At 30.4% G+C, this 26369-nt stretch overlaps 1 protein-coding gene across 1 annotated transcript in view; it reads left to right on the top strand.

Moving 5' to 3' along the window:
- The window catches only part of Dmd (dystrophin), a 1637847-nt gene that overhangs the window by 406012 nt on the left and 1205466 nt on the right, over positions 1-26369 (top strand). Inside the window, exons 33-36 of the mRNA XM_035449892.1 lie at positions 8382-8504; positions 10832-10969; positions 13709-13861; positions 14714-14896. Of these exons, the coding sequence (XP_035305783.1) occupies positions 8382-8504; positions 10832-10969; positions 13709-13861; positions 14714-14896 (597 nt within the window). The remainder of the gene's footprint in view (positions 1-8381; positions 8505-10831; positions 10970-13708; positions 13862-14713; positions 14897-26369) is intronic.

Here is a 26369-nt window from a genome sequence, read left to right as displayed (position 1 = left end):
TTACAAAATGTATGCATATGACTTCTACATATCTAAAATAGTTTTTCTTGTAAGTACTGGAAAATTTTTACATATTGGCTCAGAAGTGTATAATAACCAAATAATTTTAAAAGATGAACTGATTTTTTTCCTGTCTTTAGTTATTCACTAAGCCTTATGTGCTAATAGGATATATTTATGGCGTGTTCTTCAAATTCCATATGGGTCTTGGAATTTGCCACCAAAATTCATCTGGCAATATATATATATATATATATATATATATATATTGCCAGATGAAATATATAATATATATATATATATATATATATATATATATTAAAATGAGATTTGGAAAATCTGACATATGTTTAAATTTTGTTTTGTTGCTATATTAATTATATGTGTCAGTTCTTTTGACCTTAAATCACCATCAGCAGATATAAAACTGATCTTTCTGCATATCAGAAACTTTGAGATATTTATAGCAGGTTTTGAGATAACCAATGAGATAGGTGACAAGTTTTCTATATAATGTAGATTATACCACACACACAATAAAACATTTGCCTTCCTTAAAATGTAGTTTTGTGTGTGGGGAAATAATTGAGTAATACATTAGACTGATAATTTTTATCTCTTGAACTTCAGGGTGAAATTAACAAAACAGCTTACATGATCTAGGATGTCAAATTAACATTTAAGAGATTTAGTAATTTTAACTAAAACTTAGCTTCCCTTATCAATCTGTTTCTAATCTTTTTCTAAAACAGCACCTCTTCTGACAGGAAAACGGCCAAAATGTGTAATTTGAGACAGTTATTTATATTATAAAATATATACTTGATGTAATTTTCTACAAAGAGAATAAAATATAGGTGAAAACTATAGGGAAAAGCTATAGATATTGTGCAATATATACTATCTATCATTAGTATCATTAGAGATAATAACAGGTTCATTTTCAAACTATATAATACACATGCTAATTAAATTCAACTGAAATGAATAAAAATTGAACTAATCCATACATTTTCTATTCTAATAATATTATTTCATATTTTTATTTGATTATCCAGTCAGCAGAGTTAATTATATCTAAATTTTAATATAAATCTCTTATAATTATTTTGAATGCTGATATGTAGTTGAACATAGTGAACACTGTACTTTGATAAAAATATGTGGATTTCATAGCATGGTATTTATTATAATTAAAGCTATTTGGTGATTACTGATTGTAGTAACTTAAAAACAAAAGTAATTTTCTCAATTAGTATAAGTGCATTCAAAATTAGTCATTCTTTGGAAAACAGACTATTAGATAATTATATGAGAATATGAAAAAGGCTCTATTCTTCCTAAAGTTCTCATGGGTAGACAGCCTGGTTAGAAATTTTTAGATCTCAGTGATTTAGCTGAGAACACTCTGTTTTTCTGAATCTCAATATAATCTCTTCTGTTATAGAAAATCATCATGTTTGATCTAAGATATTATTATGAATTTATCCAATTTTATTTCCAATCATAACTTTAGTACACTTTTTAAAAATTTTTCAAATCAGAAAGACCTAAATAGAATGCCTAAGAAGATAGAATGTAGAGAGTTCAAAATACAGTTTTCCAAAAATGTTGTGATTTTACATTTAATTTTTCTAGTCCCATCAAAGTCTGCAGTGTAACTTAGAGATAAATCCTTTCCTGTTTCATTTGATAATACTAAAACCTCAGAATCATAAAAAAGAAGAACTTCCAATAATATTTAACACAAAAGTAGCCAATGATTATTGATCTACCAATATCTTTCACAACCAGGATTTATCCAATTCTGGAGTGACACAGAAGTTTCTTTTATCAACGCAAATATCAGTAGAAATTTAGTGGGCAATCGTCCTAGTGAGTTTCACAACTTAGCCATAATTTCATCAATTAAGTGTTCAAAATAAATTGGTACCTTATCCAAAATTACCATACCTATTACCAAACGAATCCAACCAGTGAATAATAGTATTTTGAACTCCTGGATAATTTATTTCAAATTTTTCAAAAGTTTTCTCATAGTTTAAATTTAAATGTAAAAAGTCAGTAAGCTGCTGGGCATTGGTGGCGCATGCCTTTAACCCCAGCACTCAGGAGGCAGAGGCAGATGGATCTCTGTGAGTTCGAGCCCAGCCTGGTCTCCAGAGCGAGTGCCAGGATAGGCTCCAAAACTACACAGAGAAATCCTGTCTCGTAAAAAAAAAAATAAGTAAGCCCACAAATTATTAATTTGGGAAACTTTTTTCTAACACAGATAATGATTTTTAAAGAATCTTGTTTATGTTTTCAAGTTTTCATTCCTCCACAGACAGGAATATTATAAATTACTGTTCATAACATGTCATTAGTTCCTTCTCTTTTAGAAATGTGAGTGGTCCTTAAAACTTCACTCATTTGATTGCTATTAGCTATTTTTCCTTCATTCCCTGTTTAGGTTGTTATAATGATAAATACTTTTTTAAAGTTGAAAAATGGAAAACATTGATTTGAAGGCATTTTAAACCAAACTGTAGCACTTAGATTATTTATTTTCAGTTTAGATCCCAGTGTGTATTCCCATGTAGTGCTTTTATTTTGATGACTGAAAATCCATAGTCAAGGTTAACAGATGTTTTCAATGCTATCTGTATAAACACATGCATTATTATGCTATTGTATATGTACAGGCTGAAGTACATATTTAACCAAAAGAAAGCTAATATTTTATCATAAATAAAGTATAACTAAATAACTATAAATGCTTTCAAAATTAGTGAATCAGTTTGTAATTGATTTTACTTTTGTTCAGTTATTTAATTCTTTGTTGGCTTGTGATATAAGTGAACATGAATGCCAAAGCTTCAATAGAGCCTTAAGTCTCGTCAATCTTTAAATTTTTCAACAAAGCACAATTAATAGTTGTTAAGCAATTTAAAGGAATATTAAAATATCAAGGAAAACAAAGTGTCTTTCTCAGTTTCTCTGTCTCTTCTTTCTTTTGTGTCCATTTATCTGTTTATTAAAGTTTTCTATGTTCTATCTTCTATGTATTTTTGTGTAACTGCACGGTCATGCTAAAGTTCTTAAAATAAAAAGGTAAGTAAAAGATTAAATTGTGCAAAGTAATAATTGCTTTATGCTTCTCTGACTTCACTATAACTTCATTTGTATTATTTTCTATATATTCTAAAACCTATCTTGTGCTCATTGCTTAAAATAATGTGACAAAATTATGATTCTAGTTGTACTGTCGTCACAAATTTTAAATAAATAAAAATATTTTATTTGACAAGATTATTTTCAACCATTGCCTTCAACTGCCACAGACAATTTATCATGATTTGATTATGAAAAGCAAGAATTATAAACTTGCTACCTTGAGTTGAACTTTAAGTATTTATGAGTTTATTTATTTACTCATGCATTTTTCTCATTGTTTCATGAGGCAGGGCTTAATTATGTAGCCCTGACAGATCCCAACTAGCAATTCTTCTATCTCAGCCTCCAATGCACCTGGATTGCAATGTGCATCACCCTGCAGAGGTCTAAGTGTGCTTTGCAAAAATAGGCACTTCCATATTATCCATTTCTTCCAATAGATTGCATAATAAGTCAAAATTATGAAGTACAATAAAAGCATTGAATTAAAGATTTACACTGGTTAGCAAAAATGTCTTCTTCATTAGAATTCAAAACCATGCAATAATGGTGAACTAGTAAATTATTAAGGGCAGGACAACAACTTGATCTTTCTAATTTTTTTACATGTAAAGAGTAGTAATCACATATATATTAAGTGGCTGATCTTTTCTTGCCAATAGTTGAAATAATTGGGTTGATTATCATCATTTTAATTGTAAAAAATGATTATTGATAAATCACTGTGCTAATAGTCTTAAACTATTAATGTGTATAATAAACATCCTATTCGTATAAAAAAGGAGGTCATATTTGCAAAGCAAAATTCAGACTGATACAAGAGGTATTGCTAACTTCAATGAGTGTAAAATCTATTTAGGAAAAATTGTATCATTAGTTTGATAATACTATATTATATGTAAGATATAGTAAAAAAGAGGCTTAAGATCACAAATAAATAAGGTATAGAGAAATTAAAATTTCTAGGTCAAACCCACACCAAAGGGGCTGCCCAGAATAAGTTTCTCAAAAATAAAACCTAAAAAATAAAACATTTAAAAATGCATGTCTACAAGACTGATGATTTATGACTAATATAAAAGCAATCCAATAAAATTTTGAATATTCTCATTTTAAATATTATTGATAGGCTAGTTTTCCATGCAGACCTTTCTAGTTAACAATGAATGCTAAATCTTGTCAATTGGCATGGCTGAAATAGTGAAAGTCTGCACTAACAAGAAAAGTCCTTAGATCAATCAAAAAGTATCTAATCCAAATTAAGATGTGGTATAACTGTAAAACATGCTTACATTTTGAGTACTTGTTTGCAAATAGTGCATGTAAATATAATTATTATTTTATTGTTTAGAAAATAATATTTTGGGTTTATTAATGAATTAAAATTTTGCTAAATATTGGAAGTTAATATTTATGACTTACAAATAATAGAATAATTTTATCAAATTTTTGTTTATAATATAGCATCTAGATAATTTTAAATTACATTTATGGCTTTAATTGTATTTCTATTGAGCTACAATACTCAGAACACTTTGCGTTAACTTAGAGGATATATTTCATCATGAGGGGTTAGATTTTAAGATAATAATCAAATTAAGATGGCCACATTTTAACTATTTTCCCTAATGCACCACTACTTAATATCTGCTTATTTATTTTCAACAACAAAAATTTATTTCTAACAAAACTGGAAAAAGTCCCAATCTATTCTACCTATTCATTTAGAGTATTTATTTTGGAAGAATACTTGTAGGTTTTAATTTAATACCTGAATAATGGCCATTTCCCAAATATAGAGTAGTTTTGCATCAAGAAGTCTGGATTCTGTTCATTTTGAAAAAAATAAATAAATCAAAAAACACCAATTAAGTTTCTATTCTTTGTGTAAATTTGTATTCATTTTTGTAATTGTATTACCTAAAGTCTTTTTATATCAGTATTCTGTGGTTGGTAGCTTTTTGTTGTTTTCTTTTAGGTTTTACTTTTTGTATATGATGATAACATTTTCATCAAACCTTTTATCCCATTGTTGATATATTTTACACATGCATTGCTGAGCACCAATCAGATCTTTTGAATTTTCTGTTTAGAAATTGTACATATTGGAAGACAAATAGTTCAAGGTAGAGTGTTTGCGTAACATATGAAATATTCTGGGTTTGAACTTATTTACATATAGATATAGATATAGATATAGATGTAGATATCTTACTAGAATCCTTGCAATATATATTCGGTTATACCATTTCAGTATTATAGCAATGTTTAGTATCTTTTCTAGAAAAAATATTTTGGAGTACCTATTCCATAGCAGAAATTACTCTAGATAGAAAGAAACAAACCTATTTTAGCAGAAGGCGGATCTTGTGTCTCAGATTTTGAAGTTATTTTCCCAAATAACTCCTAATAAAAATACTTCAGAGGACAAAACACAAATATATTAACATCTTCCTTGAGACTATTTCCTATAACACAATAAGACGTTTTCTTTCTAGTTTGATGCAGTTTACCAAAATGGCACCTAAATTTCTCCATGTTAACATAGAGTTTAATTATTTTAATTAAAAATATATGGCAAAGTAAAAACATAAAATCAAGAATTATTTATTCTTCAGAAACATATCCAAAATAGTAACATCAGGCAATGGCTATCATTTAGAGGTGAGCTTTCGAGACAAGATGTATTGAGCATTAATTTGTGTCACACAGGTGCATAGGACTTTGAGAGACAGTGATAGTAGATGTTTGTTGAACATTTATTATACATCAGGTAAACTTTTAACACACTTGATCCTTATAACATTTGTATCAAGTAGATATTATTTTCTCTTAGTGTTACAAATAAAATATTCCCTGCTCTAGAAAGATAAAAGTACATGTTGGCTAAGATTCTTCAGCTAGAGTGTAAAGCCCATTTTCAATATATGAATTTATGTCAAAAGCTTATGTTCTGTACTAGATGATGAGAGCTATTATAACAATCTTGAGAGACAATAACACAGAATGATCAAAACTCCTACAAAGCATTCTGTACCAGGAAGATTTAATTATGCCTAGAAAGCTCCTCAAGAAAAGAGTAAGAAATGACTTGACCATCATGCTTGAACCTACACCTTGTTTGTTTTTAGTAGATGTGTAAGGTTCCTGTGCAGCAAAAACATAATTGCAACAATGCTTAGTGGGGGTGGGACATACTGACTTGGTCACAGTGCACTGGATGGAACTTGTTGGTAAAGAAAGGAATTGGACATATGTTTGGATATCTTTGGTGTTACTGGGACTTAAAAGAAAGTAAACCATAGACAATTAATTTATATTTGGTATTTCTTAGATCCAAGGACAGCCAAGATCTGAGAGTATATCAAAGAGCAACATGATTTGTGTTTTGAGAATGGTTGGCTGAGAATAGAAATGTGGTCTTAAAATAATTAGGTAAAATGGTGTCTTATATACCTCAAGGAAAAATGATAAGCTCAGTTTCTGTTATGCTGAGCTTATTAAGAAATTGGTTGGCTGTTTTAAAATATAGACAGGAATTCAAAAGTAAGTTCACAACTAAATATAAAGACTTCAAAGACATGGAGCTTTGTAAAACAATTGTGGAAGAAACTTTAGGACAGGGTCACAGAAACAAAATGCCAAGCCCTTAACACCATTCTATTTTAGTATGGGGACAGATGATGGGTTAGCAAAGAAGTGGGTCGAGTGAAACATGTAAATCTCATGACAAATAGACTCATGTTCTTTTGATATCTAGTTAGTGAAAAAGTTACTTTAAACGTTTGTTTTCTATTCATGAAGTCATGTTGAGCAGTAAGTTGTTCTCACTGAGTCTCAGCAAAGGTGAACAACAATTCAATAATTTTAGGTATCACCAGATAGTTGTAAATATATTTGGACACTATATATATATATGTGGACTGTGGCAGTATGATGATAATTAAAAGATTGTAATCTCTTTTGAATTCAGGCTATCCCAGTTTCTACCCTTTAAAATTATGGTATTTCAAAGGACAAAGCATCATTAAAATTTGAAGGAATACTACTATAATAAGTTATTTTAAAAATAATCCTATAAACCATTGACTGGGCAGGGAGAAGAACATTGAAAATGTGTTATTATTCATATTCTATGTTCCCATTATGCTCTTATGAATAGCAATAGTTTATTCAGTCTTCCCTAAAAACAGATTACCTTTAGATACTGGGCTTTTCCTTGAGGAATAATCCAAATTTTCTCTCACAATTTTTCATCTAAAAATGGTAATGTCAAGCTATAAATGGGAATACAGCTATGAAACAATTGATAGGGAATGAACCATGTAAAATTAACCTAACCTTGGGCATAGAATGCACCCAGGTATTTTCTTATTTCTATAACATGACATAGTTCTGGAAAAACACCCTAGTTTTGTTTGCTATCCCGAGAATTTTAAAATTGGTCAGGTGAAAAATAATTTCTAGTTATAATATTAACAAATTGAAATAAAAATAACAGAACTTGAATGATTGCTTGTTTTTTGAATATCTTATTTTCATTGTCTTCTCATGTATTTTCAAGTGTTTTATATGGGAAATCAAATGATTATTAAGAATGTTGAGACCATGATAATTATTGATTCCAGATTTAAATATTTTGTGAAGCATGTGAAATATTTGGGTTTCATTAATAAGGATATATTTGTGACACTTCACATTCCTGGAACAAGCTAATAGTGTTGTCTTATGAGGACATTCCAGGAATTTATACCATCCTAAAATTGGCATTTGAAATATTTGAGCAGATTGCCACATGATTTTTCTAAAAATAAGGTAAAAATTCCAGATTTTACCCAAGGGTACTGTTATTGATGGATGTAGCAATTTTGGACAGACTTATTTAAATTGTAAACTATCAGAATGCCTAATATAAGTTAAAATTTAACTTTAGAATATTAGAAATTGGTACAGGCAAATACATGTAAATTAATTATCTTGATATTCTGGAATGATGAATCACATTATCTTGCATGCATGTTTAGCTCTGATGACAAGTGTTTCTCCATATGTGCATTCTAAGGTACTTTCCCAGTTGTATTTCAAAACCTTCATAAACTTTAATATGGAAACATAATGCATGCCATTATTTTAGCAACAGGGGGCTGAATAAATGTATTTCATACGGTTTATGTTTCTAATAAAATGTAATTTTGATTTAAATTAGCACTATCTTTTTTTTTTAGGCCTCCATTCCTTTGAAGGAATTGGAGCAGTTTAACTCAGATATACAAAAATTGCTTGAACCACTGGAGGCTGAAATTCAGCAGGGGGTGAATCTGAAAGAGGAAGACTTCAATAAAGATATGGTAAATTGGTTATGATGAAAGTGTGAATGAACCGGGAATGAAATTGAGTAAATATTTGGAAGAAAATTATATAACTTAATGTCTCTAACTGAATCCTCAGAATATCAACATTCACATAATGTTATTTTTAATGGTTAAATTAAATGGAAGGTAATCCTTTTGACATGTTATTGTAACTGCCAAATTACCACACTATGAACATATGAGAAAACTCTCAACTTCTAATAAATAGTTCAATTTTGCTTTTGCTTATTCCATTTTTAAATTCAGAAGGCAAAATGTAAAAGGAAATAGGAGCCACTCAGGACATAAACTAAAATATAATAGAAAATTATATTCTTTCACATAGCTGATGCTTTTGGTAATAGGAAGGACAATTGTATGAAATGTAAAATTGTCTACAAAAGTTTCTACCAACATGAATTTACCAAAGATTTAAGAAAAACCTGAATATATATATATATATTATATATATAATATATATATATATATTCCTTCCATGTTGCTTATTCAATGAGAGTAAAGAAATATGTCCATTTGGCCTGTACATAAACTCAAAACATCGTCCTTCAATCCCTGTTAATTTGAAAATATCTTTTATATTTCTCTCTGGCTTGGCTATTTCTACATCACATCACTATTCGCTGAGTATGTCTATGCTACATTCACTTTACTTTTTTGCATGATTTTCTCCCTCTCCCACTGCCATTATCACTGTAGCATACTTAACCTTTCCATGTATCGCACTAGAGATTTTCATATATGTATTAATGCTAGAGACATCTTAGACAATGTTTGACCAGCACTAGGAGACAATATATAAATTTTAGATGCTAGATAATGTAAAGTAATTGGAGAAATATTTCTGCCCAGTACTCTTAGCCTCTACTCAATATTAATCCTAACTTCTTGAAGCTGTCTGAATCAGTACTCTTTATGTAAAAAGTTTAGTGGCCTTCACATTTCAGCCCATGGAAGGGAAAACAGGAAGAAGCTTCCCGAAACTGTGAAATCCAGCTACCTCAACTTCATGTCAAAGAAGAAATTCCAGGGCGAAGAAGTGAAAAGTGTTGCTACTTCTCAGTCTCACTAACAATCCTGCTATTCAATACTTATTAGGGGAAGAAATTAGTGTTATTAATGTTTTCTTTCTCAGCCATGGGACTTGCTTCACAGTCCCAAAATACATATTAAATTATTCTAATATAGTTTTTATATAATCTATAATATATGTATACATGTACCATAAACATATATATATATATATATATATATATATATATATATTATATATATGAGACTTTCACTAGACTATTAATAGACAACTGTAAAATAAATATCCCATTTCCTTTAAACACAATGGATGAGTCCTCACTTGTATTATGAAATTTGAACATGTTCTAGATTTACATATGTTACATTTATTGCCATACATAATATTATAAATGTATACATAAATGTGTCTTTTGAGGTTTGTGTGTCAATTATCATTAGCTCATTGGCATACCTGTGTACCATTGCATACTATGCCTTTGTGGTAGATATTTTTCATGTTTGGAGTTGAATGACAAGAAACAAGATATGCACAAATGCAACCATGTTCAATAATATAATAACAGCACCCTTTCAAATATCTTTAAGTAAATAGAATTAAACTATTATTTTTAGACAATAAAGCAAAATGAGATTTGAAAAACTTTGAAGTTTTTTTTTTTGACTTAAAATTTTTTTATTAAATTATTAATATTTTCACATGTACTTTCCCTCTCCCTCTCCCTCCCCCCAACCCCATTCCTTTTAAGAGATAATCATAGTATTATTTTAAATTCTTAAATTTATCAAAATTATGAATCATTTTAGAAATTATTTTCAATATCCGACAAATTTCCCCATTATTTTTATTAATGCTACACATTATAAATTACCATTTAAGCTTAAATATATAAATATATAGCATAGTATGTAAAGTTTACTCTACAGATAAAGATCAGTTAACATAGGAAATGACAAGATTTGTTTAACAGTAATAGAAGTAAAATTCAAGAGCATATTTTTATAGCAAATCATAACTTCTATGATCTAAAGTGTCTTACTCATCATCTTTGTACAGATGCCATTTAAAATTTGTTCTTCAGAAGAGATACATAGATATTTTGTTTTCTATCTAAATATAAAAGAACTATTATGAGCTAACTATTTTATTATAGCACCCCCTAAAAGTTTGAAATTGGATTTTTGTGTGTATTTAAATATGTTTTATTATCTCTGTTAACAATGTACAGCTTTTTAAAATCAAAATGAAGACTGTACTTGTTGTTTCTAATCAGAGTGAAGACAATGAGGGTACTGTAAATGAATTGTTGCAAAGAGGAGACAACTTACAACAAAGAATCACAGATGAGAGAAAGCGAGAGGAAATAAAGATAAAACAGCAGCTGTTACAGACAAAACATAATGCTCTCAAGGTATTAGAGCTCAAATTATAATATACTTCGTGTGTGGTTTTGTATATATAGGGTAAAATGCAATGTATATTAATAAAATCTGCTTAAGCATTTTATTTACCAGAAAATTACCTTTTCCTTTGAATATGTGTGCTTTATTTATGATTCTTTTGTGTTACCAGTTTGGTGAAATATGTGACATAAACTTTGTTTTGTTCTTTTTCTCAGTAATATTGAAATCTATCCAAAAGTATCACTCACAGTATTCATAAATTTATTTTATAATATACTCTATTTCTCTAACCTAGTTTTGTGTTTGTCTTGATTGCCGGAATAATCAATTGATATTCCCTCCACTGGTTTTGTTTCTCTATAGGTCTAGTATTTTGGCCAACAGTTTCTACAATAGGGCCTATATTTTCCTCAGTTTAAAAAATAAACTTTACTGTGTTTATAACAGATACTTTGTAAGAGTAGGCATCTATAAAAGCCTAGATTCATTTATATAGGAACCCTCAAAAATACTCATGACGCACTTGAAAAACTGTTGTCAGCTGTAGTATATGCACTCAAGTATCCTTATGACCCATCTTTATCGTGTAGGAAGAACAGAATAAACTGTTCATTTTCTCTAATGCTGTCTTTGCAGTCCTTGAGATGGAACTAGATATGCTAAACATTTTGTAGACCACTACTTTTGTATATGCTTTGCAATATTCTCTATTTTCCTTCATGGCTTATTTTCTAATACTGTTAATTGTAATGTTTTTCTTTGTGAATCATTACTTTAGACCTATATGACTATATGGTTAGATTTGCCTAGTAGGTGGATGGAGTCTGCATTCTATATGCAAATAAGTGGGTAAAATCTCTTTTCCTATTGTTAACCAAATAAGCACTGCTGAGAATGTAATTACACACTATTGTGCCTGCCAGGAATCAACAAGGAAAGTCTAATTGACCAGCAGGTGTTCTGAAGGTAACTGTCCACAAACATGGTAAAAAGAAAATACATCTTCCTTGAGGGAAATACAAGAGGGAATCATAATGTGCCTAGAAAATCAGAAACCTGTGTAATTCATACTCTTATGTGACAAAACCTTTCAGAAGATTATAGATTAGTCACAGGAAGAAATGTGTATTATTAGTCAGCAATGTCTAGAGGTCATGTTCCATACATCTAACAAATACATTTCATTTTTATAAATAATATTCTGTATTGCACATCACCTCTTTCTATGGAAACGAAAGGACTATAAGATTAATAACCATCAAGTCCTTTATTCAAATATGTACTTTGTATCATGAATAAGACACAGTTCAGTAAGTCTCAGGAGTAGATCTCGGTATATTGTTAGGCAAAACAGAATTCCATCAAACACTTCCAAGGCATTTATTACATTTAAATGGAGTTTAGAAATGACATACAAAATACAAACTATAGTAAATTGTAAATCTTCATACCACATGTAATTAATAAAAAGTTAACAATGTTTGGCAAACCTGACTTACACCAAATACAGTTATGGAGTTAACCTGACAATTAGTTGCAATTTTATTATTATAAAATATTTTTAAAGAGACTAGAAGTTCCCAAAGCAATGTAACTTTCAGTTCTTCATTCATATTATTTTACTTCATATTAACTTGGATATAAAACCCAAATGCTACCTCTTTGAAGAAATGAAATCTGTAGATAGAGCTGTTACATATCTCTGGGGTACAAACTGGTGTTTTAGCTAATTTTGTAGATTCCAGAAAATTTTGAGTGTACTTCTGTGAAACAGACAAAAACTACTTTCTCCTTTGATGATTTATTAAAACAGTTTACTTGTTTTGTATCACCAAGTTGAGGGAAAACTTGGTTTTCAAAAAACATTCTTTTTGAAATGGCAGTTATTTTTATACTTTGAATATAAACTAGTATAATAAAATGTTGTCTAAGCATGCATTGAAAGAAAAAGAAGTAATATTTAATTTCTCACTTTCATATACAATCATATCTCTATAAAGAATAGTTATACGTAGAACAACTTCAACTAAAATAACTAAAAATTATTATCTTATGTATTATCTTTATGTATTATTCCTGCATGTTTTTCTCTGCACCATGTGTGTGAAGTGACCACAGAGGCCGGAAGATGGTATCAGGTGCCCTGGGACTGGTGTTACAGATTGTTGTACTGGGAGTCCAAAATTCTTAATGCTGAGCAATTTCTTCAGCTTCCAGGATAACTAATTTTTTAAGCAACAATATTAATGGCCTAACTTTATAGACATTTCTAAAACCATGAATGTATATAGTTTGTCTATATAGTATTAATTTTTGTTGATAAGCCCCAAGCTCAACACCTATTTTAGAATTTTAAGTATTAGTAAAGTCAAGTGAAACCTAATGCTTTTGTAGCTAATTAGTTAAGTTCCTTATATTCAAATATACATATGTGAAATGGTTTCAAATGTATTATCCAATCATTTTCTTAGATAATTAAGACTTCATTAAATGTAAAAAAGATTTGTAAGCAAATTTGAATATTCAAAGAAAATTTTTTTGTGTTTTTCATGTTTCTTAGCATCTATACATATGTTTAACACACAAATACATAATTGAATAGTTTATGTCCATGCTTTGTATTTAAATGTGATTTTTACATAACAATTTAAAAGGCAATGGTCTCAATTTTATTTTCATAAATAACTGCAGCAGGCATATATTATCCACATATATTGATGTTTTAATAATATCTGCATCATGAACAGGATTTGAGGTCTCAAAGAAGAAAAAAGGCCCTAGAAATTTCTCACCAATGGTATCAGTACAAGAGGCAGGCTGATGATCTCCTGAAATGCTTGGATGACATTGAAAAAAAATTAGCCAGCTTACCTGAGCCCAGAGATGAGAGGAAAATAAAGGTAAAGTTGTTTTAGAATGGCAATACTAGATTTTGCTGCTAGATTTTTGCTATTTTAACATAACCTACAATGACCATGTATAAAATGTGTTCTGGTTTCCTCTATTAGCTTGCTCTGTGCTTTGATGTATTTCTTTGTATTGTGTTTTGTTTCAGTAACTGTATTGTACTGTCACTGAATTGACGTAATGTCAAATGAATAAAATGTTTTATATTAGACAATGTGAAAAGAATTGTTAACTGTCATGTGTTTTCTGGTGAAATTGTAATTGACTCTATGTATCTTTGTTCCAGATGAACTAATGACTTACCGGTACATGGACGGCTTCTTTCTCATGTTAGCACATTCATTTCATCAGAACATCTTTTCATATCACTGTCAAATCTCTAGAGATTTATTTTCAAATTGTCCAAAGAGGTTTTCTTTCTGTTATTATTTTACACTTTTTGTTTTGCTTCATTCTCTGTTGAGTTCCTCAAATCTTTAAAATAAAAGTTGTAGTCACTTGCCCTCTTAGTTATATTCTAAATGTATTATCCCTACCAAATAAGTGAACAATCACTCCAATTTGGATCAATTCTCAAAGCACCAGAACAATCCAAAAGAAATAAAATATTAACTAACATTTAATAATTTAATTAGAATATCTTAAACTGAGCATTCAAATGATACCTAAAATTATATTTGGCTTACTGGGTGAGAATGACAGTGACACCTTCCATTATTTATAAATTATGAAAATATAAAAAGGAACAACAGCCTATGAAATTTATGAGACAAGTATTTGCTGCTTGTGGGTCGGTTGATGTGGTTAGCTAACTGCCTGGGCCCTGTATTGATTTTGCTCAATAGGAAATTGATCGTGAATTGCAGAAGAAGAAAGAGGAGCTGAATGCAGTGCGCAGGCAAGCTGAGGGCTTGTCTGAGAATGGGGCCGCAATGGCAGTGGAGCCAACTCAGATCCAGCTCAGCAAGCGCTGGCGGGAAATTGAGAGCAATTTTGCCCAGTTTCGAAGACTCAACTTTGCACAAATTGTGAGTTGTTACTGGCAAACCCACGTATGTGTTTGCAACTACTACTCTATTAACAGAAGCCTACTAACACCACCAAAAATCTGGGCTATTGTGCATTCTAAAAGTGAGTAGTTACCCTCACTTTGGGCTTCTGTAACTCAAAAGCTTAATTTTCAAGATTAAAGACAAAAGGACAAGTGATAGGAAAAGGCCCCTTATTCAAAATGAAAAGGAAAAACTATACATCTCTAATTTCTTTTGCTGCATTGTTTTTCATAACATTGGCAATGTGAATTTGTCAATTTCTCATACATTTATTTACTTCACTGTCTAATTCAGAAATATACATTGCTTTCCTCTGAGATCATCCCATGCTAATTTTACTTTCTTACTGTATACATAGTGAATAATAAATATTTCATGAAATACGTTATTTTGACCTAAATACGGTCATCTCGTTGACTTAAAGTATATTACTACAGTCTTTACTCTTGGATTAGGCACTTAGTGGGTCACAGTCCTCATTAAATGAACTGGATGGCTCACAATAAGTTGATATTCGATGGAAGATCAAATTAAAATGTCGTCACTAAAGTGTTAGAAACCAGAAGGAAAAGGAGAGTCCTTTTAAACAACAGGATGGAACATTTCTGATCTCCTCCTTGAAAAGCCAATTCAAAATTGTATAATCCTTCTTGCTTATTTGTAATAGGGTAGCTACAACAGAGACTTTTTGACAAATACACTTTTGTTCCTTACTCAAGTTCTTAGAAGGTAAAGAAGAATGACCACCATCTGCATTTCCAGAAAGTGTGCATCGCAATCCCAGGATACAAATGTCTGAGATATAATGACCATTTTGTGTTGTGTAACTAAAACTTGCATGTGATTCAATTCTAAATTGATATTTCTTCTGTGATATTATTAATTCCACTTATTAGAGTGTATATGTAACATGCCTAAATTAATTAAAATAATTATTTTATCAATGCGTATGGGACAAAATGGAATATTATTGTGACTCTATATTTTTAAGAAAATTAACTATACATTTTTATGAAATTTAATAATCTCTAGTTTAATTGCAGCTAAGTATTGCAAACAATTTGAAAAAAAAACAATTTAAGAAATACTAGCAAGCCATGATGGTGCATGCCTGTAAATATTGCAGTTATGAAGTCTATGTAGCACAACCAGGAAATCAAAATCAGCCAATCTGCCTCAAGAAATAAAAATAAGAAAAATAAAAAGGGAAATACTGGAACTATTTTCTCTTGAGTCTTAAGTTTAGTTGATTGAACATTAAAGTCTATGATATTTCATATTTAATATTATAAGCATAATATCACATAAATCACTGAAGTTTGCAATAGCAGGCAACATACAAATAAACTATGGTAAGATAACTTCTGTGTATGTGGAAGTGTGCATGTTCATGTATATATGAGTGTACACGCAGGTGTGGTTAAATGGGTATGTATGTGGATGCAGGTGGAATTCTAACTGAGAATGCATCTTCAGGTGTTGTTTCTCAGGTTCCATCCAACTGTTCTTTAGGTTCCAATTACTGGTGGGAGGAGACTATGCTTCTAATTGGCCTGGAAATCAACAAGTTGACTTGGCTTATTGATCTTCCAGGGGACCCAAAAATCCATCCTCTTGCCTCCCTAGTGCTTAAACTCCAATTGTATAAACCATACCTTTATTACTACTACTACTACTTATAACGAGAACCGATCCGTAGTCCATATGGTTAAGATATCTTTATTCAGATAAACACCAGCCAAACGCAAGCCAGAGCATGGCAGGAGCAGCAAGGCAGAGAGGCCAAAGAGAGAAGGGGCTCCCATGTACTTTGCCATCCCTTAAGAATCCCTCTTATGTCATCCTGACCTCACCTTGACCACGCCCTGACAGGTGTGGTCAAGCACACCTGTAGCCAGCCTCTAACAGGCATGGCTTACTGTCCCCTAAAACTACTACTACTACTACTACTACTACTACTACTACTAATAATAATAATAATAATAATAATAATAATGATAATAAATAATAATAAAATGCCTTTAATACTGTATATGTACACACACACACACACACACACACACACACACACACACACACACACACACAGAAGGTACTTGAACTGAAATCCCAGTCATTATTCTTGCAAGACAAGTGTGGTCCCTTTGCAACTAGCTCCCTATGTCCTAGTAGAATAACTTTGCTTTTATTTAATAGAACAATTATAAAACAGTTCTTAGCTTATGGATTCCATTTCTTTTTCTGCATATAAGTTATAAATGGTAATATGATATACATATATATATATATATATATATATATATATATATACTTTTTGAAATAGTGCCTTTTGAGCCATTAAGACAGACTCATTATAGGTTACTTGTTAAGATGGGAATAACCTTGCCTAATTTATTGTTATCAATACACATTGCAAGTTAGACAAATTGTGGGTAAGTAATTTTCTATGGTGTCAAATAGTATTAGCAGAAAATTCAGACAAACCTTTTGACTCAGTCAATGAAGAGTATGAATCAACACAGATTTTCTGATAAGTTTGTATCATCTTCATGAAGATAAAGAGTAAAATCAAATACTTAAGACTTCAAAAGCTCCATACTAGAATATATTTAACAATTAGAATGTATTAAGGAAACTTCGCTGAAAATTCTAGAAGACATTAAAGTAGAAGAAAAAGTGTTCTGTGGTACTCATAAGAAGGGTTCCAGACTGTAAAATTGGATAATATGAGGCAATGACAGCATTTTATAAAATTAAGTGGCATTTAATACCTATGAATTGATTTCAGATTACATGACTTTTCACATTTGAAAAAACTCTGCTACTTCAGAAAAACAATATTGAGTCCATACCTATGTAATCTTGAATGAAACTATAATATTAAATGACCAAGAAAATACCATAGTAGCTGAAGACTAACAATACTCACAGAAAGACTTGTCAACATTACGTATTGAATACAATAGATATTAGACGTATTCAAAATGCTAGAGGAAAGATATGCAGATATGCAACTAGTATTATGTATAGAAAACAAAAATATTTATGTATTTACTTTTGAATAAAGGGTTAAAAATATTCCTTTCTGAAGAGGAAAATGAACCCCAAGCAGAGTAAGATATCCAATGTTGTTAATTTATCTTTCCTACTAAAATATGATTGGTAAACATACTTTTGATGCTAAAATTCTGATAAATGCTGGAAAGAACAGAGTGTTGTGTGAATGTAGAAGCTATTTGACTAAATCCCACATGAAACAATAAAAATATGAGACATTTACTTTGTGTCATACATGTTGTGTCCATGTGCTCAGTATGAATTATTGCCATATTTTCAGATATAAAAATTGGAGTTCCCTTTTAGAATAAGTACACAAGGAGAATGCATGCATGGATGGCCTTTCCAACAAAGGAAACATACAAATAGCTACTTGGTTGAAGAAGGACATTTAAATATATATTTTCTTAAAAAATATCTCTAGTTTCCCTGGAATTCTTAATATCAAATTTCAGATTTATTATACCATCTTTAAAAAAAAAACTTAAGTCCCCACACATTAAATTCAGTTTCTTATCTTTCATGCCTTGGAGGTTTCTCAAACATAGCATAGCCTCATGTAGAATAATTGCTTTCCAGAGTACCATCTACATTAATTGTTGCACACAAAACTCCCCAGATCTCAGGAAATCCCACCACCCTTCCCTTATATTTAAAACATAGGCACCATCCATGATTCCATGATTCTTTTTATCTCACATCACATATGTTAATTACAAAGCCCTTTTAAATTTCTTTTGTCTTTCATCAAAGCATTTATTGCTATCAGCATTACAGACTTTTATCTAAAACACTTATCTAAAGTATCGTCATCTCTTACATGGGTTATTTCAACAACCTTTAATCCCTGCTTTTAGTGTCTTCATAACAACACTATATTCTTTGTTTTAAGGCTAATGTGTTCCTTCTAAGATAAAATATTGATGCTAAATTTCTATTGTCTATTACACTTGCAGCAAAATCCTATGAAATCCACTGTTTATCACCAATTATTGAAGCTTTATCTCCATTTCCGCTATTGTGTTGCTAGACTCACATAAATGTGTCTCTTTTATATTGAAGCACAGTGATTTCATTTCCGTTCCAGAATCGAAGAAGTTTTTATTTATTTATTTATTTTGGTGAACATTTTTTAATTTATAAAGTTGCATATGTGCCTACTTATGTAGTCACCTTTTCATTTAGGAACAACAAAATACTAAGGCTTTGATATATAATATGTACCATATATATGGTAATAGTTTCAGCTTTAAAAATTCTTTATAAATCTAAAATGGGATATGGAGACTGCTGATCAAGGAGCACTTTATTACCAGTACTCTGGAAGTGAGAGTCATATGGAAACTGGAATATAACACTAAGGTTGGAAAGAGTGAATATGAGCAGGGTTACAAAAATATATCATAAAGGAAAGATTTTATTTTTGAAGGTAATCAGAAGGTAGTTGACCAGAACAACAATATGTGTTTCCAAAACATATATTCCTAAAAAGTTGGTGGAAATTAATGTTTTACAATAATCACTTTAAATGCCACAGAAAAATAATGTGAAATTATTCCTCAAGTAACTTTGTAAAATGAAAACACATTTCTACTGTAGATATTTTTCTACTAATTTATGATTTAAAAATTTTGAATAGTATTTTCTATTCATTTATCAAGTATCTGGTTTGATTATTTTGATAACCTCAATATTGCTTATTTTTCCTTAATTTTCACGAGAGGAATAGATTCTATAGACCCTCACATTTGAACATGTGCAGTAGAAAGTGAAAATACCATTTGACATTGATGATATAATTAATATTTGATGGCAACAACTATTGTTCCTTATAAAAAATATTGTGAGGAAAGCATCAGGTTACCTTTATGCATGTGTTGCTTGTGACTGCCTTAAAGTTAAAAGGAAATATACAAGAAAAATAATTATAGAGCACTTTTTCCAACTCCTTATGTAAAATAATATCTGGCCTTACATTTCATAATTATTCACAAAGCAAAATGTTTATATTCCATCTTTTCCTACATAGTGAAAAGAAGTTACTATTGAGAATTAAAAGGGGGAGAATTTTTCTTTGCATAATTGTCACATAGATTTTTGAATTCATGTTGAAGTAAAAACAAAGTTTTCAGCTACCAATGCAACATCCTTGGAAAATAAACAATGTTCTTATTTAGAGACAGAATTTTCTTCAATAAATGATGTTGTGAATGTAAATTACTAATGATAGTTGGCAAGGAAATTATTGACCCAGGAGTAGGTTGCCTATAGAATTTTCAACCTCTCAGCTTCCTATAATTAACATGTCACAAAAGTTAAGATAGAAATTATGTATGTTAAGATAATATAAATCTATTTTTACTAGATTTTGATGATGGTAATATTGTTTGCCATCTTTTCTTTTGTTTCCTCTCTTCATGTAGCTTGGTACTTCAGTGGAAAGAGATATATGTGAAGTTAGAATGAATTTCTAAAAGCACAGTATAATGACTGATTTTCTCACTCCCCATTTTACAAAGCATGGAAATTCTTGTTAAATACAAGCTCAGATTAAACCCATTTTTCCAAAGGAAGGAATAAATAATCATCTTTGATACTGAAGCTAATGGCTATGAAAACATTTTGGAACTGTTAAAGACAAGAATTATACATGACTTTGTACAAAATACATTATAAAGATGGAAATAAAACTCTTGCATAAGTTTAGATATAGTTAGGATATAGAGAAATCCTACTCACATAGGAAGAAAAGTAATTTCTGTGATGGCAATTGTTTAGGATTTCGTAAAATCATTAAGTATTCTAGTACTCCAAATAAAAATCTAAGCAAACCTCAAGCATGTAAAATAATATAAATCCATTATGGTAAAATTAGTGAATTCTAAAACATATGTGTGTTTTAGGTGATTTTGAAGAGACATACAGACTTAAACAATAAAAAGAAAAATTACAACTGATTTTAAAGCTTTGGTATCAACGAGAAGTTAGTGAAATAATAGCATACAAGTAAAACACATGTGAACATTAAATTTAACATTTAAGGAAACCCTTTGAAGTAAAGCTTTGGAGGCTGAAAAGTAAGATCAGTCTAACTTGTTTGTTGCACAAAGCATGAAAAACTGATGTGGATCTCCAGAACAAAGAGAACAACCCAGATATTGTGACATGAATTTATGATCCCACTAAGGGCAATGGTATCTCTCCGGCCCCCTGACCAGTCAGAATATCCTGGTTAGTGAGAAATAGTTTTAAAAAACACGAATGATGGCATTTGAAGAGCAACAAGGAGTTCTCTAAAAGAACACATGAGCACACACCTGCACACACATATGCACCTGCAAAATAAAAACATACATGTACACAAAAATACAAGGAATAATACTGAAATAAACTTCTTTTCAGATGAGAAGTGAATCAAATAATATAAGAATATCATTGAATGCACTTGGAGGTTTGTTTTTAAACAGCATATTAACCATAGGTGGGATATTTAGGGAGTAGAGAGAACAAAAAAAAATAAGATCAACCTAAAAAGCTATGAAGAACTATATTTTACATATTGAACTCATTTATAAATACAGCAAACATAAGGAAATTAACATTCTGCATAATGGGGCCATGTGACTTGCCTGAGAAGGGTATTGTTTGGGGTTAACCTATTCTATTGCCCATCTGTAACTTTTTAATCACTATTGATCACAGACACCTCGTTCTCTCCATTGAGGGTGAAATACTTCAGTGATCAATCCTTGGATATGTTCTGCTTTTATCTTCCTTCTATATGTCTTGATGTTTTCATGATTTTAAAAATACCTGTAAGCCAAGATCACTACATTTTAAAAATAAAGACCATTTTTCTTCCCTGAACTGCCTTATCAATTCTATTGAATTTTCAGGTAAAAATCCTTACCCACTTTTCTTTACCTGTTATTAATGTAAACAGGGTCATCATTTGAAAATATATATCATGTATATCCAATCAGAACCTTACAATTGATTCTCATTTATTTTAAGTGAAATTCCAAGAACTTTCATAAATTACAAAGGTTAATAATACCTGGCTAGGTTAATGCTTAACTTTCTAACATCATCATTATATTGCTTTATTCTTCTCTGCCTAAATTTATCATTACTCAAACTTTAATGTATCTAACATTACATGTTCTCTCTGCCTAAATCATCTATCCCCCATTTATCTTCATGGTTGTTTCCATTTTTGTCATCAAGTATTTATTCAAAATATTCTCAACAAATCTCCCTCCCTCATCTCCTCTTCTACCACCACCACCACATACAGATCATACCTACACATTCACACTTCAAAAATGCTTTCACTGTTTATTTTCTGCAATGTGGACTCAGAATGTGTAGTCTTCTTTGCTACTTATATGTATGCAAAGGAAGATAGATCCAATAATGCATAATAGTTTTGCAGTTCTGTGTTGTAGAAAACAAAATGATGAATAGATACACCATATGTGTATGTATATACTTCAGGAGGCTATTAATAAAAATCCATGATAAGATTGTGTAGGGATAAAAATGTTATAGATTTACAGTCTATGTTAATAATTCTGCAATGACTTTTTGATATGACATAAGTACAGCATAAAATCTCTGAATAAGCTTTGTGGTTAAAATGGTTAACTCAAGCAAGAAACTGTGCTATGAGAATACTAATTGAATTAACCAAGAATTCTAAGTAATTATTTTAGCACAGGCCTTTTGGTTTCCTGACTGTCTCCAGCCCAAATACTTTCTTATGTATGAAATTGGATGTAATTATAATCAAATATTCTTGTAAGTTAAAGAAACTTGTTATTTTATACACATATGATTCATAAATGGCTGACTTTCTGTAGCACAATAAACCAAAATTATTATAATCAATGTGTCAAACTATACAGAATTATTTTATAGTAGGCTATGGCTAAGTTTGATTTAGAATTTTTTATATGCTAATGGCATGAATTAATGTTATGGCAATGGACTTTAGTCTTCATACTATTTTTGAAGCATATATAAACATTAGTAAAGTATTGTTACTTTTCTCATAATAGACTGTCAGATTGTGTTATCAAGTAAAAACAAATATATTGTAAGAAGATGATGATGATTAAAAGCATGAAACATACATTTTTCTAGGACTATTACATGTCAATAAAAATTAAGTCTTATACAATTATATATGTGGAATTTTAGCATATATTTTTATTGGAAAATATAATTCATTTTGATATCATCACATTCTGATTGTTACTGAAATTAATGTCATCTTCCATATGATACTATGAGCCACAAAAGTTATTTCATATCATAGAACTAAATAGAAACAATAAGTTACCTTTTTATAAATAAGATTATTAAGTAAAATGTTCTTTAGTACAACAGAAATGACTGTAATGATCTCTTATTGCCTGAAACACCAGTAATTTGGTAATATGAGCTCTATCAATAACTCTTTCTAGTAGATATCTTCAATCACAACTACATTCTGAGAAAGACAATGAGTTTAAGTAATTTACCCGAGTTCCAAGAAATTTAAGAGCAAAGACTCCAACTTGAAGATAGAGTTTTAATTACAAATTATCAAATGATTTTCTTTGCTACTAGTTACTAGTGGTACCTTTTCTTTTATGTTCCAATGTTCTGCTATGTTTTAAAGAGAAACTTTCAAGAAAGTTGAAGATGCTCTGATTTGGAATTAAATACACTTACTACATAACTAAAAATAATCCCAAGTTTTATTTTGGGTACAGAGACTTGATACTCCTTTTCTTTAGCAAACATTTGTCCAGTGTCTGTTATATGCCAGACAACACAAAATATAAAATAGCACTGGCACATCCATAGCAATCATACAAAAGATGTGATATTTAATAAATCTAATTCACACAATGAAGATGGAAAAAAGAACAAGAATTTATGCTCAGCAATTTGACCTCCATTTGCAAAACAACAATAAAAAGTGTAATTTTCTCCAATCTAAATTTCCTTTGTAAATATGGAACAGCAGCTGGGAGGGAGCTCAAATGGCTTTTGTAACAGGGTTGGAAATATCCTTCTTAGTATGCCTAAAACAAATGGTTAAAAATAATTAAATTGCTCATACCATCTGGGAGTCATTCTGATTCGTCAGTGATTACTTAAGATTTTCATTGTGTGCAATTTATTCTGAGAAGAGATGAGTAAAATGAATCCAAGTACATACATATCATTTCTCACTTTCACTTTTACTATCAAAAGAGGATTATAATATTTTCAAGTTTGCTAAATTATCTCAAAATTCTTTTGCTCCTTCATGAGCCAATGACTCTTAACATAATATGATCATATGATTTAGTAATCCTAGTGCACTTCTTCATAGACAGAACATTATACAACATGATTTTATAGGAAAATTTTCTGTTTTTATTGCATTACTTAATCTCTTGAGACGAGTCTTATACCCATCAAGAAACAGACTTATTTAACAGATAACTAAGTGAGAGTCTAAGCTGATTCAATTCTTAAATTTAATGCTATATGCAATAATCATAAATAAATTTTCAAATTATTAAATTAGAATAAAAACAATCATAAAACATGATAGCTATTAAAATTCAAGTAATTTTTGAATTATATGAATCATATGAAAACCTAATGTTTATCTTTATAAGCATGACATTCAAATTAATTTAAAATGCATAACCATTATTAATTATTTATTGTATAATAATGCATCAGTATTTAATGTTAGAATAATTTTTTAAATTTATTTATTAGTTCTAGTTAGGGAACAAGCTTGTTTCAAGTCCCTTATCCCTCTCCCTCCCCTCACCCCAAACCCTCCTCCCTCACCCCCAGCCCACCCCCACCCCATCCACCCACCACTCCCCAGGCAGGGTAGGGCCCTCAAATGGGGCTCTGCAAAGTCCATCAAATCTTCCTGTGTAATTTTAAGGAAACTTGCCAAGATATTCGTGAAAATACGTTTTCATAACACACCTTTTATTTAATAGAATGTCTCCATGGCAAAGCTTCAATTATTCTCCAATGTTATTATTTTCTGCACTGTGCATGATTCAAAATGTTAAGTGGCTAGAATCTAAAATATCACACACATACCATACATGAAACTTAAGGGTTATTAACTTTACTATGTTAGTCTTTCCCATGGTTTAAAAGTTAGTTTTGTGAAATATGGTTACAGACAAATGAGTTGCATTATCATTTTTTCATATATTTTGTTCATCATTTTGATATTCCTCACTTCCCTTTGTAGGTGCTCTGTTCTTCCCCACTTTGTAATAACTACTGAATGCTTCATGCTACTTTTATTCCATTATTCTCCTTTTTCTTCTACCGAATATCTGTTCTTTACCATCAAGATACTTTTTCTAATTTCATCTGTCTCTGCCTCTGTCTCTGTCTCTGTCTCTGTCTCTGTCTCTGTCTCTCTCTCTCTCTCTCTCTCTCTCTCTCTCTCTCTCACACACACACACACACACACACACACATATGCACACAAGAAAGAGATAAGGAGAAAAAAGAAAGAGATATTAGAATCTAGAATATACATATAAAGTTTAACATGATGATTTCCCATTTATTACGTATATACATTTTCTACAGATTTAATATTTTCATATATTTATGGCAAAATAGCATCTTTATGTATATAAACCACATTTTCTTTATTCATCTTTTGTAGGCACCTAGGTGAATTATATTTCTCTATTGTATAGTGCCACAACAAAGGATGTTGTGCAAGATTCTTTGTGATAAGAGTCAAACTTCTATGAGTATATTTCCTGGAGTGGTACAGAAGGGCCATATTCTAATTTTAGTTGTCAGATTTTCTCTCATTCTTTAATTTCTCTTTTCACTCATTTGTTGTTTTATCTTGCTGTCCAGAAGACTTTTAATTTCATATAGATGACTTTGTCAATTCTTGGGATTACTTGTGTCCTATTGGAGTTCTTTTCTTTCTAACCCTCTCTGGTATTTGCTTATTCCTTTGTTTGAGACAGGGTCTTGATGTGTAAGTCTAGATGGCTATACTCACACAGCTATGTATACTTGGATATTCTTTTTTTTTACTTGGATATTCTTAAACTGTGGGCAATCTTTTTGATGCTGCCTTCAGAATGCTGGTGTCATAGGTGAATGGTATCACACCAAATTTCACCCGCTTTATGCTTTTCTTGATATACTTTGATTTACTCTAAGAATTTTGTACAACATGTTTTATTAATATTTATCCCCATTCCACAACCCTTGATCAACTCTGATTTCTAATTTCCATCAACTTTGTATCTTGTCTTTTGTTTTCATAAACAGAGTTTTGTGGGAGAGTTGTAGTGTTTTGTTTAGTTTTTGTTTGTTTTGTTTTCAATAATGGTCAAATTCT

Source organism: Cricetulus griseus, chromosome X (genome assembly GCF_003668045.3).
Source record: "Cricetulus griseus strain 17A/GY chromosome X, alternate assembly CriGri-PICRH-1.0, whole genome shotgun sequence".
Classification (NCBI taxonomy): Eukaryota; Metazoa; Chordata; class Mammalia; order Rodentia; family Cricetidae; genus Cricetulus; species Cricetulus griseus.
The sequence above is the reverse complement of the archived record's forward strand: the minus strand, read 5'-3'. Positions and strand labels throughout refer to the sequence as shown.